Below are 15,840 nucleotides of genomic sequence, written 5' to 3'. Positions count from 1 at the left end.
TAAAAGAACCACCTTCATCAGGTCAAGAATATAACCAAGCATGAGATTTCTTAAATCTTTATCCCAGAACAAATCAAACAAACAATCAATGCACTCTGCATCATGTAGCACCAAACTTTTTGCATCATCAGCTACACAAAAGTAGGTGTTGAAGAGCTCCACAGTTGCTCCCATGCTCCTATCGAAATTGAGCAATGCTGCAGGAATGTCTGATCTATGACAACTCTTAGGTGGGATATCCTCAACTTTGGTCAATTTTTCACTAGGGGTTGAATCATTAGGCCTAAATTCTTGAGCTTGAATGCAAGCAACTCTAAGCACTCGGGACATCCCCTTAAGCTCCTTGAAAGAAGCAAGCGTTTTTTCCCGTGCATGTTGCAATATTTGAAGTAGACTTTTACAAAGCACCGTTGCAATCTCTGGATTGTGAGCAGAACGCTCAAGTGCATCTAATAAAGCTGAACACTCTGGCTGCCATACAAGAGAAAAAGAAAGTCAGCATGCAGTGGGAAATGGAACTTTAATATGAACAAAGTTTTGCAAGCTTCCAGGATCCAACTTCAAAAAAAAACTTAAACTGGATTAAAGAGAGCAGAAATTGCCATTATTTAAATAGGGCGCATAAATAAAATTCTATCACATGCAAATGTAATTGAGTATGGCACAAAGATGAATTCAATTTCCTGTAGCACCTTTTGTACACGGGTGACACCCCCTTTGTATCTTTCTGTACTTATCAATTATAAAATCTCAGTAGAATCATCTCACATACACCATAACTGGAATCAAAGCATCACAAGAAATGGAACCAGACCCCATCAAACTTTTCAAACTTAAATCCTTTTAGAAATCGGCAAAAAAAACTTATGTATAATTTCTTTATAAAAACTTTCAGATTACGCAGTCTTCTGCTTTTAAAAATTATGTTTTACTGCAGGCCAGGTTGAATGATTGTTAATCAACTAAGTGAAATAGGCAAAAACTAACTAACCAAATTATGTGTAGTTTCCTTGAGAGTTGCAGCAAACTCAGCAAATGAGATGACTTCCATTTGGAGACTTTCTACTGTAAGAACCAGCACTTCATTATCATTGCCAATAGTGATAGACGATAAGCAGGAACCCTTGGTTGCTGAGCAATCAACTTCAAAATCTTCCAAAGCTGCTCCAAAAAAGTTCTCTGAGAAGACAAGTTCCCATATTCGTTCCGCCCGAAACACTTCAAGCAATGTCGGTAAGGAACTCAAAAACTGCCTTAACGCATGCAGAGCTTGATGCTGTAAGATACACACGAACATTCTACAGAAACCAGCAAAAAAATATCACTGAGTTCTGATAACAATAATTGACAGCACCTCCATTCCAGGAGGAAAAAAAAGTATGAATGCTGACAAAAAGGATCCAATAATAACCTTAAAAAAGCAGGCAATTCATCTTGATTTGAGAAAGCCTTGATGCAAGGAAAGACAATCAGAAGAACTCTTAATAACCATCTTACTGAAAGTTCAGAAAATAATGAAGAAACAGGCACATTATGTCGGCCAGTTGATCCATCAATACTTTCAGACATAGTATCTTCAAAAGCAACCATAAAAGAGCAGAAACTCTGGCTCAATGTAAAAGCATAATGTTGCCAATATTTTATGAATTCCCCAGCAAGAGACACTGTTGAAGGCTCTTTATTCCAAACTTTCTCTTCACTGTCATGCTCTGATGTCGTGGCTAAACATTCCAGATCACTTTGTACAGAAAACTCCTTCCTCCGTAGCTCAAAATTTTGAAGTGCAAAAGCAGGAATGCAGAAGCTGTTTGCAAAGTTATGCACTCTTCCATTCTCACACAAGAATTGCATGTTATTCACATTCCCATATCTAGGCATCCGTTAAGAAAATAACCAAGTACTGATGCATACTTGATATTGGAGATATTCCAGATGACTAGAGAAACTAATATTAGAAAAAAGTAATTAAGTATACAGCCGTAAACAACAATCAATAAACTTGTTTCAGTAATAGATATATATAACCTGTTCAAAATGTATTTAAAAACATTAACCTATTGCATTGTATGTAGGTAGAGCCGTAGAGGGAAAAGTTGAAATGTATTAAGGATACACTGCCTCTCTAAGAACCTCCAAAGATAGCACGTGAAGTTGAAATAAGGCAAGCAGAATGTTTTCATACCTGCAAACAATTCACAGTAAATAAAAACAGCTAAAAGGCTGATAAACAGAAACACTTTAATTACAACAAAGCACAACATCTAGTACAAATAATAAGATCATAACCAAATTTAAGGTAGGCCCCTCAATCAAAAGCTTATCGATATGGATTTGCACCAGCTGCGAAGACCTATTATGGATAGGCAAAAGACTAGTAAAAGTATTAAAACATTCTTATTCAGACAAACTAACATGTCGCAGGACTCATTTATATCAGAAAGATTACAAGTTTTTTCACATTGAGTATCAAGGTATGCAACTGATTAAAAGTATCTACCTCTCCCTGAAATTTGGAAAGAACTGGGTTTCCTTACATGCATCGTTTTCAAAGCCTGGATGCAGCAATAGCTTCTATATCTGCTATTGCATAAAAAGCATAAAACTAATTCCTCATAATTCCCATCAGAGGCTTTATCTAAACAGTAAACACCTTTTACTCCAAACATGAGCATATTAAATACACAACCCAAAAGCCAAATTTTAATGACTCCTATGTATAAGTTGCTAAGTATGTATTAACCAAAATGAGAGAGGAGAGAATAAAGGCCAAAAAGAAGACACCCTTTAATAATACCTATTGGCTGCCTGCGATGCCACTGCATTGCTAGATGGAAGTCCAAGTCCATCCAACAAAACTTCAAGTCCTCCGATGCTTCTAAAATGATTCTGAGCACGAGAGTTTTCAGATAAAGCTGAATGTAGAGCCCTCAAAGTCAAATATTGAAGGGACAGATTAGTCCACTGTTCTTTTATGCTCAATCTTCTCATGACACGAAGCAATTCTGAAACAAGATTAACTGCATGTTATACAATGAACTTTCATACACGAGACACAAGCTTTTTTGAATAATCACAAAAAAAAAAAAAAAAAAAAAAAAAAAGAAAAAAGAAAAAAAGGATTCTGTCTTCTGAACATGAAGATAAAGATTACAGATAAAGCCAATTTCTCTCCCCAACTAATTTACTCTTGAAAGATCCAGCCCCCTTAGCCCATAATGGCGCTAACTAGGTAACCCGTAACCTTATCCCACATTATCAGAAAACAGAGATTTATGAGAAGACCCCTGGAGCTTCGCCCTATATACACACTACATTATTGCCATGAAAGCACATCACCATAACGCTTCTCCTTATCGTTACCAAACCCCTAAAACAACACACTAATGACACCGACAGTAAACAATAAAAAACATGAAGAAAAGACAAATTGATAAAAAAAAAATCAGCAAATCACTACAGAAAACAATAGAGCTCGATAAGTGATCATCCGCAAAGTGAAAGTAACACAAAGATCACTGATTGAGTAGATAAGATCAAAAAAACAAGTGCATCGAAACAAGTATTATTTAACCATTAATCTAAATAAATTAGTCCTTTTTTCTACATAGAAATTGAATTCACAAATGGATTATAGAGAAAGCTGAGCTAATCCACTCCAAGCCATAAGGGTTTCATCGAGTTAGCTAGAATGAGGTGTGTCAACCAAAAGTGGACAGAGGTGATAAACTTTCTTCACTATTTCGCCCATTATTTGGTTAGACATAACTGATAGACTCTACTTGAAGTCAGATTTCTTTGTTGGAGAGAGTGGCTTCTTTTAGCTTCACTTTGGACATAGTTATCTGAGCTACAAACTGTTCAAAGGTAACTTCCTTTTTCATTTTTTTATCAACTCCAAGCATTTGACATTGTGACTAGTAATTATGGTAACTTCTATTTGATTCCTTCACTGTAGAGGACTCTAACAAACTTCTTCATTCAATAAAAAACTTTTCTCCTAGATAAACAGACTGGTACATACCCAGCCAATGTGCAAGTTTTGGGAGCCAAAGAACTCATTGCCAGATACATTGTTATTCCTAATTCTATTCAATTAGAATAGAAATGCACATAGAATAGACACTACCTGTAAATGACTCATCCCCAATCTCATGTACATCAGCAGATACATTTATTGTCCATTTTCTATGCACATATAGCAAAGCCCTTACAATATTTGAGCCACCATGGCCTAGTTTGCTACTCTTGACATGTAAAAACAAAAAAATGCATGGTGCAAGCTCAAATTATGATGTATGTTAAAAAAAAAAAGGAAAGAATATGCCTACCTTACCTACTAACCAATTGAGACCACCAGCCTCCATCACTGACACGATAGCTGTCTTCTTCCATGGATACAACTTTCCACGCTGAACTTTAAATGTGGCAGAAGGATCTATCAATGATGCACCACCACTTGGTAATGAAAACGTAATACTGCTGTAAATATTAGCCATCTCATAAGCATCTGAGTTCAAGTCAATGAAGCTGCAAAGTATTGACACCACATGTACAAGTAACTTTTGCAACAACTCAAATATATTCAGAGCATGATCAGACAAAGCTTCATCTCCAGCAAGAGCTCCAGCAATCGCCTTTAGTTGGACAACAGCCGCTAAAAAAAGAGTTCAATGACTATATATGTCAGAGAAGATACACAACAAAAAAAGAAAGTCTCCTTTTAAAGTTAAGAATACAACAGAATAGAATAAAACTACTTTTAAAAAAAATTATAAAAAAACACTCAATGCTACCTGTCACAAGCATCTACTGAAAAAACAAGCAAATAAAAAAATCCAAAAGAATCAGAAGGAAAAAAAAAACACGGGTTTAATTTAAAACAAGACGTAATAACATTAGCATTTTCTAGAGCTAATCAATAAATTAAGTTCTCTCACAGTACAAAAAATAGAGTAGAGCTTGGGATTCCAAATTTAATTTATATTGGACGAGTCAATTGCTAAAATACTTGATCATGACTATTGATTGGCTCATTACTTAAACTTGAATACCATTTTAAACATACAAAATCTGGACCACCAACAATCCAGATCACATGAATAAGGATATGTAATCCTTTACAGAATTATTAGATTTTAAATGTTTCTTTTAACTTATGAAAACAACAGATAGTAATAATGCCGGTCAGATCAAGGAACACCTCAAGAATAATATGTGACACGAAAGTACTACCCAGGCTCAATAGATACAAATGAGAATCCTTCATCAGACAATCAGCAATGAGCTGTTTAGAATTAAGATGGGCTTATTCTCAAGCTGAAAGTGAGATGCATGATATCACCCAAACTCAAACTCAACCCAGCACAGACCTAAAAAATGACCCATTTAGACCATTTATTATGCATAGTATTTTGTAAGTTTGTAACTTTGTTGTAGCTACCATAATCATAATATACATTAAACGCAACCCAAAACCAAATACAAAACTTACTTGAATTACCAGCACTGCAAAAAGCATATGTTCACAACTACCTTAATAAATGATGTCAACACCACAAATACACCCAAATATGAGCTAGTACCCAAAACAGAGTACCACCATAAAGGTCCCCAATTCAAAAAATAGTCTATGAACTCATTTATAAACCCAAGTTTATAGAGTATTTTAAGGTTATAGTTCTAGAAGCTTAACTGGAATTCATTTTATTTCTGAGAATTTAAAATCATTCTGTAATTGTAGAGCATTTCAAAATAAGAGCATCAGCGCAATAAATTGTGAAAAGCACCACGATAACAAACATTAAAAACTCCTGTTTTAATTTCCAGTACCTTTGATTAAAGCAACAAGTTTTTGTATCCCACCATAATAGCCTAAAATTCTGCAGTTATGAACTGAACGAACTACAATCACCAATGCTTCTAGGGCAGGTATCCCTTCTGTAGAAATCTTCAGGCTTGTGGAGACAGCAAGTGGATCATATGTAGACTTTGAAAATCCGGTATCCACTGCAGTCATAGACAAAAGGCAAGTTTGATATTATTTAAGATCATATATTGACCAAGCTGACAGATAACTAGAGACAAAAGAGATATAATATAATAAAGACAATGAAGAATAATGACAAATCACTATAGATTTCACCAATGACAAGATCTGGGTAGATCTAGATGTACGAAGCCTTAACCAACCCAGAAATACAACAAAGAAGACAATTTAATAAAGTCTATCTATGTGTACCTTTTACTACAATAATCTCCACATAAAATACACACAGGGCTTAACAATTCAAGTATACCTTTAATCAAGAAATCCAAATCATAAAAGTCTAATTCACCATCTAGTTAGACATATATTCCAATATGATAATGTCCATATTCATTAAACATAAACAAGTACATTGAGACACTTACAGGTAAAAACCAACACATGACTCTCGAAATAAACTCTACTCTCCCATTGCACAAAGTTAACCCGTAGGGACATAGTAAATTAAAGATTGAGAAGCGTAAACCAACATTAGTAAAAACCACTGAACAAGAAAGCATTTATGCTTCAGCATAGTGTATAGTAGTCTATCTTCCCTCTTCATTGCCAGGAAAAAAAAAAAAAAAAAAAAAAAAAAAAGAAAAAGAAACATGACTGCGTAATCAGCAACAAGTGGAAGTTGCATCAATTTCATATCGGCATAAAGTTAGCAGCCATAAATAACATAATCAATTGACTACTTATAAACTTTGCAACTACCTATTGTGTTAAGTTAAAACTACAACCATGATTATTGAGGCTGTAGTTAGTAGGTTATCAAATACGAATTATTATCAGAAGCAGCTAATTTTTATTGAAACCATATGAAAGAGAGGAAAAGAAAAGGAATATCAGCTTACACTCGGTGACTATAGAAGTCATTTGTGTTATTTCATCAATTAGAGTTATTATAAATTCAGTTGGGTGTCCAGAAAAGCAACCAACAGATGTGTCACCAGACTGAAAGGATTGCTCCACTTCTGAGACAGTTGACGATGTACTATCTGTACATTCTCCAGTGATGATAGGCTCCCAATTGTTGTGCACGTCTACAAACTGCTTAAGGAAAACACGAAACAGCTTTCTCTTTTCCACCTAGTTTGAGCAATAACTATAAACATTAGCATTTTAGAAGAAATTAAACAGAACAATGACTTGCATAGTAAATATGGAACAATACTGGATATTGTCAGATAATTTCTAAAGACCAGTTCCAGAGTAATATTCTACGTTAATGTAAAGATCAATCAGAGAGAGATAGAAAAGATAAATGTATAAAGAACTGAGCATGTCTAAGCGCTTCCTTAATCAGAGCATAGGATAGCACTTGAATGCAGCAGGCTTAGTCATGATCTACCACAGGCACCCCCACGGCCCCACCCCCCAACCCCCAAAATGAAATTATAAAAATAAAAAAATAATAAAAAAAAAAAGAGAGAGAGAGAGAGAGAAAGACATATCAATATAAGACTGTATAATGCGGTAGGAATATTCAAGAGAAAACTAATTCAATTGATAACCATGTGCCGTAACAAGTGCATTATGGATCAAGCATCATGGTTTCAAATTTTTCTTGGTGCACTTTTCCTTCTACTCATAAAAAATTTTCCTAAACTCGGCCTATGTTTGGGGCTCCTCCAATTAAAAAATAAAAGTCAAGACAATGAATAAGTTTTCCACAGGCTTATTTTCCCCCTCTTTATAAGATAAAAAGATACTACCAAGTACCAGCCACATTCTTTTTTCATTAATCAAACTTGACTTGATACATTAACTGTCTGATTTGCTTGCTTTAGTTCTTACATACTTGCATTTCCTTTGAGTCAAAATAAGGTCAAACTTTGTTAGTGATTAATAGGTAAACAAGTCTAAAAGACATCAAAGAATAAAACAAAGATCTTGACAACCACAACAAACTTGCATTTCATCACGTCAACACACACACTTTCAGCTACCACTAAATGGGAAAGTGGTTTGATTATCCAAATGCATCAACTAAGCTTGATTATCAATCATGCCGCACATCAGCTCAGCAAATACATGACAAGAGTAGCAACCCTGGAGGTTGCAGCCAATAGAAGTAAGGAGCAATTCAAGCACACCTACCTTATCAGCAGCCTTTTCGTATTTCTCCCATAGACCTTTTAGAATTGACTCATTGCCAACCTCACTAAAATAGGAAACAGCAAAGAAAGTAAGATAATATATCATGTCTTTTAATTCAATCAAGCTTAAGGAAAATATAAAAGGACACAACCTAGGGATCATTTATAGATAGCTGTCTTTGGTCAGTGAACATTAAGAAGCCTACTAATAGGAGAACATATGCCAATTTTTTCAAGTAACAACAATAGACTGATAGACCAAGTAATCAGTGCTAAAATAGCTGCAACTTTCTACGAATCAAAAGCAAGAAAACGATTGAAGAAAACATACAGAAGCTAAAGTGGTCAAAGAATCACAAATAAAAAGACTAATTCCACCAAGTACAGACTCTAGATGAGTCTGACAAAGTTGTTACAGAGGAGCTTAGATGCAAGGCACAGAGAATGATTGACTCCGTGGCTCTAGGAATTCTTACTAATGCATGACCTAGCCCCTACAGCATAGGAGACATGCTTATAAGCACATGATCAAACTGCTTTCTTACAAAAATCCTACTATTCTTATTATTAAATGATATTGCATTATGGTTCAATTTATTCACTTTTATACAGTTCTAAAAGTCTCTAATAAACATTATTTCACCTATGGATTACAGCGACTTAATTAATGTCCCACTTCAGTGCTATTTACTTCTTGGTTGCTGTGAATTGATATGTCAGTCCTTGCAAATGCAGGGATAGGGCACAAAGGCCTCCAAGCAATTGAGTGGAGTAAAACTGCAAAATTCATACCCAGCTTAGGCTGTTAGGCTTAGGAAGATCCCCATCATCAAAGGCAGCATGGTATGGTATGGAGTGGTAATATGACCCACTATCATGAATAATATTAGTACTTTTACAGCTCATTTTTATCCTTTATATTCTTCAAGGCTTTGTCAGATTCACCGAAAAGAGTAAATCTACCTATCCTTTCTGAAAGGCTGCAGGCATATGAAAAGTAGCATGGTTGAATAAAGGAAGCCTACATATCTTTTGCGTCAGACTGCATTAAAACTGAAAGGATGATACTATAAACCCACGATCCCATAAAGTTCTAAATGTTTACCCTCACATGGATCCATAGAGTTACTAAAAACCTACATCCCATCCATCAAAGGTTACTTGGCTCGGCTTGTTATATATGAATCTATGATTCTTTTGCATCCAAATGACTTTTTTTTATTTTTTTGTTAGTAGCGAAACAATTAAACTACTTCAACTAAATGCCAAGTGAAATATTATTAAGCCTCTTCGCTATTCTTCAAATTGCTACTCCATCTTTCAGTGACATTAGTTAGAAGGGCACCATGCATTAATTAGTTAACCAGAGTTATCGAGAGGATGAAAGTGACAAATACTAAAGAGTTTATACGAACCCAGATAGCAACAAAAGATGCTAAAACCTTTGTTTTCGAATGCCAAGGAAAGCAATCTACTCGTATATATTATTCACTAAGCTTTAGCCATACTCATAAATACAATGGCCCATAACTTTTTTTTTTCCGCCTAAGGAGAAGTGGTAGGGACATTAGACATGTATAGTTTGCCGCATACATATTCCTCAAGTGCAAATTCACTTTTCACTGATTTTGATTTAATTTCTCTCATTTGCTAGTCAAAAGCTCCTCCCTCACCTCCCACACTAAAGTTAGACTAAAAGAATGAAACAGAAAAAACGAAAGCAATTCATGATACGTTGCCAATAAAACCAAAAAATCCTATTTAAACTCGCTAAATGGAAAACTTTGAAGAAATCCTCATCACTGTATGTTACTTCTAAAGTTCTAGAATACCAGTGAAACACATTACACAATTCTTCAATTGCTCAATCACAGGAAAAAAGTGGAAGCAAATCGTAATACATTGCTAATAAAGCCAAAAGCTCCTATTCAAACTCAAGCTAAATGGAAAACTTTAAAGAAATCCTAATCAATGTCTGTTACTTCTAAAGTTCTAGAATACAAGTGAAACACATTACATGATTCTTCAATTGCTCAATCATTCGTATCATCAAACACGTACTAACCTTAAATTTCGCATCATCTAATACATAACAGTAAAAACATAAGCTCAAAGCAAAATAAAGAACAAAGCAAAGTACCTGAAGCAAACATTATGAGCGGGAAGAGTAAAACGCTCGGTTTGCAAACCCGAGGCAGACTCCGAGTTATTGCCACCAGACGAACCTCGAATGAGGTTCGCCACACCCTTCACAAGGTGCATCCTGACCTCCCCAGACAACAATCACTCCTTATAACTCGCAAAGCCAATTACACCTACACAACTCCTCACTGTGCCCCATTTTCTTACCACTGAGTTCAATTTTTCTGCAGCACACAAAAATTCCAGTTACAACAACATCAAAAACACTCCCTAAATCAGATTTTCACAATTAGTACAAAAATTGATCAAATCAAATTATACATTAACAAATAGCAGTGCAATTATCATAGATTAAACAATAATAACAACTATAAACAAAAATCGATTGCTCAAATTAGAGGATAAAGTAAACAATATGAAATGAATTATACGTAACAACTAAGATTATAATTGTTGTAAACCTGAAAATTAATGAAAAAATTGGATGATCTGAGATTTTAGGGAAGATCTGAAGTAATTATGATGCTTTTTTTGCTCTTTGGAGCTTCAATGGCGTCAGTGAAGAATCGAGGAGAGAGAAAGATGATGAACAGAAATGATTTTTATTTTTTTTCTTTACTTTTTTTTTTTTTTTTTTGTCAGAAAATGAAAGGGAAAGCTGAAAATTGTGATCTGGGTTTTTGGGTTGGATCGTGTTCGAGATAGATTGGTAAGGCGGCAATCCAAATTGTACGTCAGTTGACTTTATTTTAATTGCCTTGTATTAAGCCACAATGGTCTTAACTCTCAAATCGTAAAGATGGCACTAGGCTGGATCCGGCCATGGCACGAAATAGTATGATGTTGTATTGCTTGTGCAAGCTAAATCATGAGTTGGTGTTGGCCAATTTTTTTTAAGAGAAGCTAGCATTGTGGTCTGGGTTTTTGGGTTGGATCGTGTTCGAGATAGATTGGTAAGCGGCAATCCAAATTGTACGTCAGTTGACTTTATTTTAATTGCCTTGTATTAAGCCACAATGGTCTTAACTCTCAAATCGTAAAGATGGCACTAGGCTGGATCCGGCCATGGCACGAAATAGTATGATGTTGTATTGCTTGTGCAAGCTAAATCATGAGTTGGTGTTGGGCCAATTTTTTTTAAGAGAAGCCTAGCATGGCACAACGTATAGCTTGGGTCGTTTTTGGGCTTGTTGAAAATTTGCCATCTTTACTCTTGAACAACCAAATTGATCATATGATTTTTGTTAGAATCGTTTTAATATGCATTTTAAATACATAGTATATTAGTTTTTTACAGTGTAATTGGAGATCGTATACAGACAAAAGGTATAACTATTTACTCATAGTAAAGGAAGAAGTACGTCTGTATACGTTAATGTTACTACGTATTAGTATAGTTACCTTGCAAAGGAGTGGAAATATAATTGATCCAGACTTATTTTGAAGTATGACCACATAGTTTATTGGGCTTCAAAGTGGTAATCCAACACGATCCAACCCTCTTGTTACTATGGACCTATGGCTAGCAACAAAATAAATCGCTCCCATGTAAATAATTAACTGATGAAGATTGTAAGAAACTGGTTTCACACGTCATGGACAATAGATTTGGATTAATTAAGGGTGAACTAATAGACACAAGTTTGTAAAAAAATAATGTATTTACGTGTGATTAACTAGTTTAATTATAAAAAGGATGGTAGTGAGAAAACTATAAAGAAGTTGTGTTTGTATGAATTAGGTTGTTTGCTTTAAATTTGGTAGTTAAGAGATGATCGGTAAATAAACCCTTAATCAAGAGGTATGACTTCATTGTTTATTGAAGACGTACCCTTATTTTTAATCTAACCCAACCCACTAGAATCATTTCTTTTTATTGTTGAAATCTGAACAATTTGGGTTTAAGAAAATGTTAAACATTTAAATTCAAAAAAATAATGTATGAAGGTAGTGAATTATAATAGATGAAATTTGATCATCTAAGCTATATAGTACTCGTTATAACGAAGTATGAACGCGGTTACACAGTAATCAAATTGAAGCGGATAAAACTTGATCAACTAAGGTCTTGTTTAGTTTAATTTATTTTTACTTATTTCAAAAAAAAAAAAATCAGATTAGATCAGATCAGAAAAAATAAGTTCAAATCAAAACATTGTTTTATGTGCGGTTTTTTATCGCTAAATATTCTTAATTTCGTAATGAAAAAAATTGTGAAAATTACATATTAATAAACTACACATTATTACGAATATAACAAGATCCCACTTGATATATTTTTTCCTTATAAATTATCGTACACTTAAAGTCAAAGTTTAATCAAATCAGACAATCAAATCAGACCACATCAGATCAAATCAGACCAGACCAGATCAGATCAGTAAAAATAAGGTAAACCAAACAACGCCTAAGCTATCTATCATCCATGCACCGAGGTACACATTGGATTACAAATATTTAACTCACTATTCGTCAAATAAATCATGCATGTTAGTCTTTGCATGCTTTAACTTCATCACCCAACTCTTATCCTATGTATCACCCGTCAATCTAGCAACTTAATCATTAAACAATAGCTTTATAATTAAAGAGAAGCATGGCGGAAAGTTTGGCGTATCTATTTGTTAAATAATGCACTTATGCACGTCACAATTTGATTTAAGGATTTTAAGACATCTCAGAATTTTACAGTTGAGAATATAATCAGTTAAATAATATGAAAATAGTTTGGAATTGAAGACTTAATATTTTATAGTAAGGCGTAGGGTATAGAACAATTAGAATATTAAGATTTGTTTTACAAGATTATGGTAGGGAGATGCTTAAATGTCAATTAGTAGGCAGACCGACTTCGAGATCCATCTTAAGCTACAATTTTAGTCAAGAAATTTTAATTATCTTTTATTAATGCCATGCTTGGTTCTAGTAGGATAAAGCTGTCTCAAAATTACATACAACAACTATGGAGAAAAATATTGATCAATCAATAATCAAAGTTAAATCAGTAGAAGTTTAATTCTTTATTTTGTAAGTTTGTAACCATCCTGGTTGACTCCAATAAATTAATGAATTACTTAAGCACGATTTTTGGGAGTCAAACAAATTAGGGATTCAAGGTAACTAATAAGATGATACTCGAGCACAACTCCAACTCTCAAATACGCAAACCTTGTCTAGCTTATTTGACGACTTTTTTCTCTGAGAGATAATGATTGAAAAATCTTCATCCTATTAAAAGGTTTTTTTGTTTGTTTTTGACGTTTAGAGATTCACTAATCACTAGCCAATATACTTCATGTATGGCTGTATTTTAGTTGTTCATCCTTATCGACTTTTGTTACTATTCACCTACGTAAATTCAAAATAATGACCATTAGTTATTAGTTACATATAAGGAAAAATATATTCGTGTTCGATCTTGTTAGATTCATTATAAAATATAATAATTTATATAATTTGTATTTATTAATTGATAATTAGATATTAAGGGTCAAAATTATACATTGACAAATATACAAAACAAAAATGAAAGAATAAAAATACCAAGGGAATATTGAAGTAGACAACATTGCTTTTCAAGCAGTTTGTCTGATGTTATTATGTTAATACTCATATTGTGTTAGTCATGTGTCAATATGTCATCAAATGGAATATTCTTTTGGCGCTATATATACGAAATTACGAAGTATATATATCCATATTTGGGGTAGCTATCATTCACCAGTTTCCCCTCTAAACAAGGTTGTTAAATAATAATAACAATAATGGGTTATTTCATGGAGAACTTAGTAAACGATGTAGTCATTGTTATAATACCAATTTAAATATTAGAATGTTTTGATTTTACGATTCATGTACATCATATGATTCGATTTACGATTCTATATGATTTTACGTATTTCTCTTAACTAGCGAATCCTTACAAGTTTAAGACATGCATATATAGTTATTTATAAATATTATATTTATTGTCAATTATTGGTTGTATGATGGGTAATAACCATTTTCTATTAATAATTAAGTTTCAAACTCATAATTTAAATATATTTAATTAAATTTAGATATAACGTCTTGATTATACATGTCGGAATCTTACGATTCTACGTTTCGATTTTACGATTCAATTCCGAGAGCCCCTCCGATTCAAAGTAGAATCCCAGTTTTAATAACTTTGGTTGTAACTCTTAAGTCTTAAGTCTAAACACAACTAAAATTGGGTATATTAATACATTAGATTTTGCTAAGGGACATAACAAAGTATATCGAAACATTAGATTTTGCTAATTGAAACCATATATATATGAAGTATATTGAAACATCTGATTTGCTGATTGAGATGATCCAAGCTAAGCAAGATTACATGATGCAATACTTACGGAGTATAATAATATTAAGAATATACATATATGATGCAAAACTTGACTCACTTATAAAGTTCTTATTCATATTTTTTTTAGGTTTGAGCTTCAAATCTTATCAAGGTGATTGGGTGTAGTATTGTAGATTTGTAGTGATTCTATTACCCTCCCCCTATACAGCTATACGGATTACCTTTAACTGTTTGATCCGTAAATACTCGATCAAAAAGACCGTGAGGATTAAGGAAAAAAAAAAGTTTAGAAGAAGACCAGGAAGACTTTACAATTAGTAGGTTACTATGGAGTTACCTTTATAATCGATTATATATATGATTGAAAATTAATCCCAATCAATATCAATGAGAAAATAAAATCTCACTTAAAAGCAGTATTCTTTAATACTACGTCTAAATTATCGTTTTCAGATTATTCTAAAATGACTCACCGAAATTGAGATTATTTAACACAGATTTAATCCCCCTATGAAAGAAATAATATTGGAGCATTCTCCTTTATTTAGACAAAAGAACAATTTAAAGATCCACACTTTAATTAGTACTATTAATATTTCTGTAATTAGAAAATAGTCTCCAAATCTCCAACACGCAGTTATGTCGCCAAAAGAAGAGTAACTTCATGTGCAAACGGTCATTATTTTATTTAAATCTGGAAAATCCACCAATGGATAACGAAGATTATGCTCTCGAATTAATTTGTCAGGTCAATTACTCCGTATTAATTATCTTATCCCTTTCAATTTTTAAATTAATTTCCACTGAAAACCATTGTCTAGTACTCTAGCTAGTGTATTGTAATGATTTGATATAGCGTGATCATTACTGTTCCTTTTTCTTTTCTAAAGAAAAGATCGAGCATTATATTAATTAAATGAAAATGTCCATTTCCGCCAAGGTTACAATACTATGAGGAAAGGAACTAAAACGTACAAACTCATCATTCCCCTCCCCCCCCCCCTCTTATCCTCCCTAGCAATTAGGTGAGCTACCGTATTACAATTTCTCTTGGCATGTGAAAAAAGACAAACATTGAACCACGCTCTATCCAATCTAATATCATCATAAACGACATGAATTGGGACACGACCATCAATTTCAGAGGATGTGGCTTTAATGACATTCACCACATCCGATTCAACCTACAAATTCCTATAATCAAACCGCTTGGCAAGTTGAAGTGCATATCTTACGGC

At 33.6% G+C, this 15,840-nt stretch overlaps 1 protein-coding gene across 5 annotated transcripts in view; it reads right to left on the bottom strand.

Annotated features, from left to right (window-relative positions):
• Positions 1–11,123, bottom strand: part of LOC110709803 (BEACH domain-containing protein B-like) — a 29,538-nt gene extending 18,415 nt beyond the window's left edge. For 2 of the 5 annotated variants that reach the window (XM_021888054.1, XM_021888055.1), the window contains exons 1-11: positions 10,734–11,123; positions 10,271–10,496; positions 8,132–8,195; positions 6,886–7,120; positions 5,830–6,006; positions 4,334–4,654; positions 2,795–3,002; positions 2,114–2,182; positions 1,412–1,870; positions 992–1,298; positions 13–471 (exon numbers count right to left, since the gene is read on the bottom strand). In XM_021888054.1, the coding sequence (XP_021743746.1) occupies positions 13–471; positions 992–1,298; positions 1,412–1,870; positions 2,114–2,182; positions 2,795–3,002; positions 4,334–4,654; positions 5,830–6,006; positions 6,886–7,120; positions 8,132–8,195; positions 10,271–10,392 (2,421 nt within the window). In that variant the 5' untranslated portion in view covers positions 10,393–10,496; positions 10,734–11,123. Of the gene's footprint in view, positions 1–12; positions 472–991; positions 1,299–1,411; positions 1,871–2,113; positions 2,183–2,794; positions 3,003–4,328; positions 4,655–5,829; positions 6,007–6,885; positions 7,121–8,131; positions 8,196–10,270; positions 10,497–10,733 lie in introns of those variants that run through there. The other 3 variants (XM_021888052.1, XM_021888053.1, XM_021888056.1) reach the window with 2 other exon arrangements.
• Positions 11,124–15,840: the final 4,717 nt, after the last annotated feature.

The sequence above is a fragment of the Chenopodium quinoa genome, unplaced genomic scaffold (assembly GCF_001683475.1).
Source record: "Chenopodium quinoa cultivar QQ74 unplaced genomic scaffold, ASM168347v1, whole genome shotgun sequence".
Taxonomy (NCBI): Eukaryota; Viridiplantae; Streptophyta; class Magnoliopsida; order Caryophyllales; family Amaranthaceae; genus Chenopodium; species Chenopodium quinoa.
This window is presented reverse-complemented; position numbering and strand designations above follow the sequence as displayed.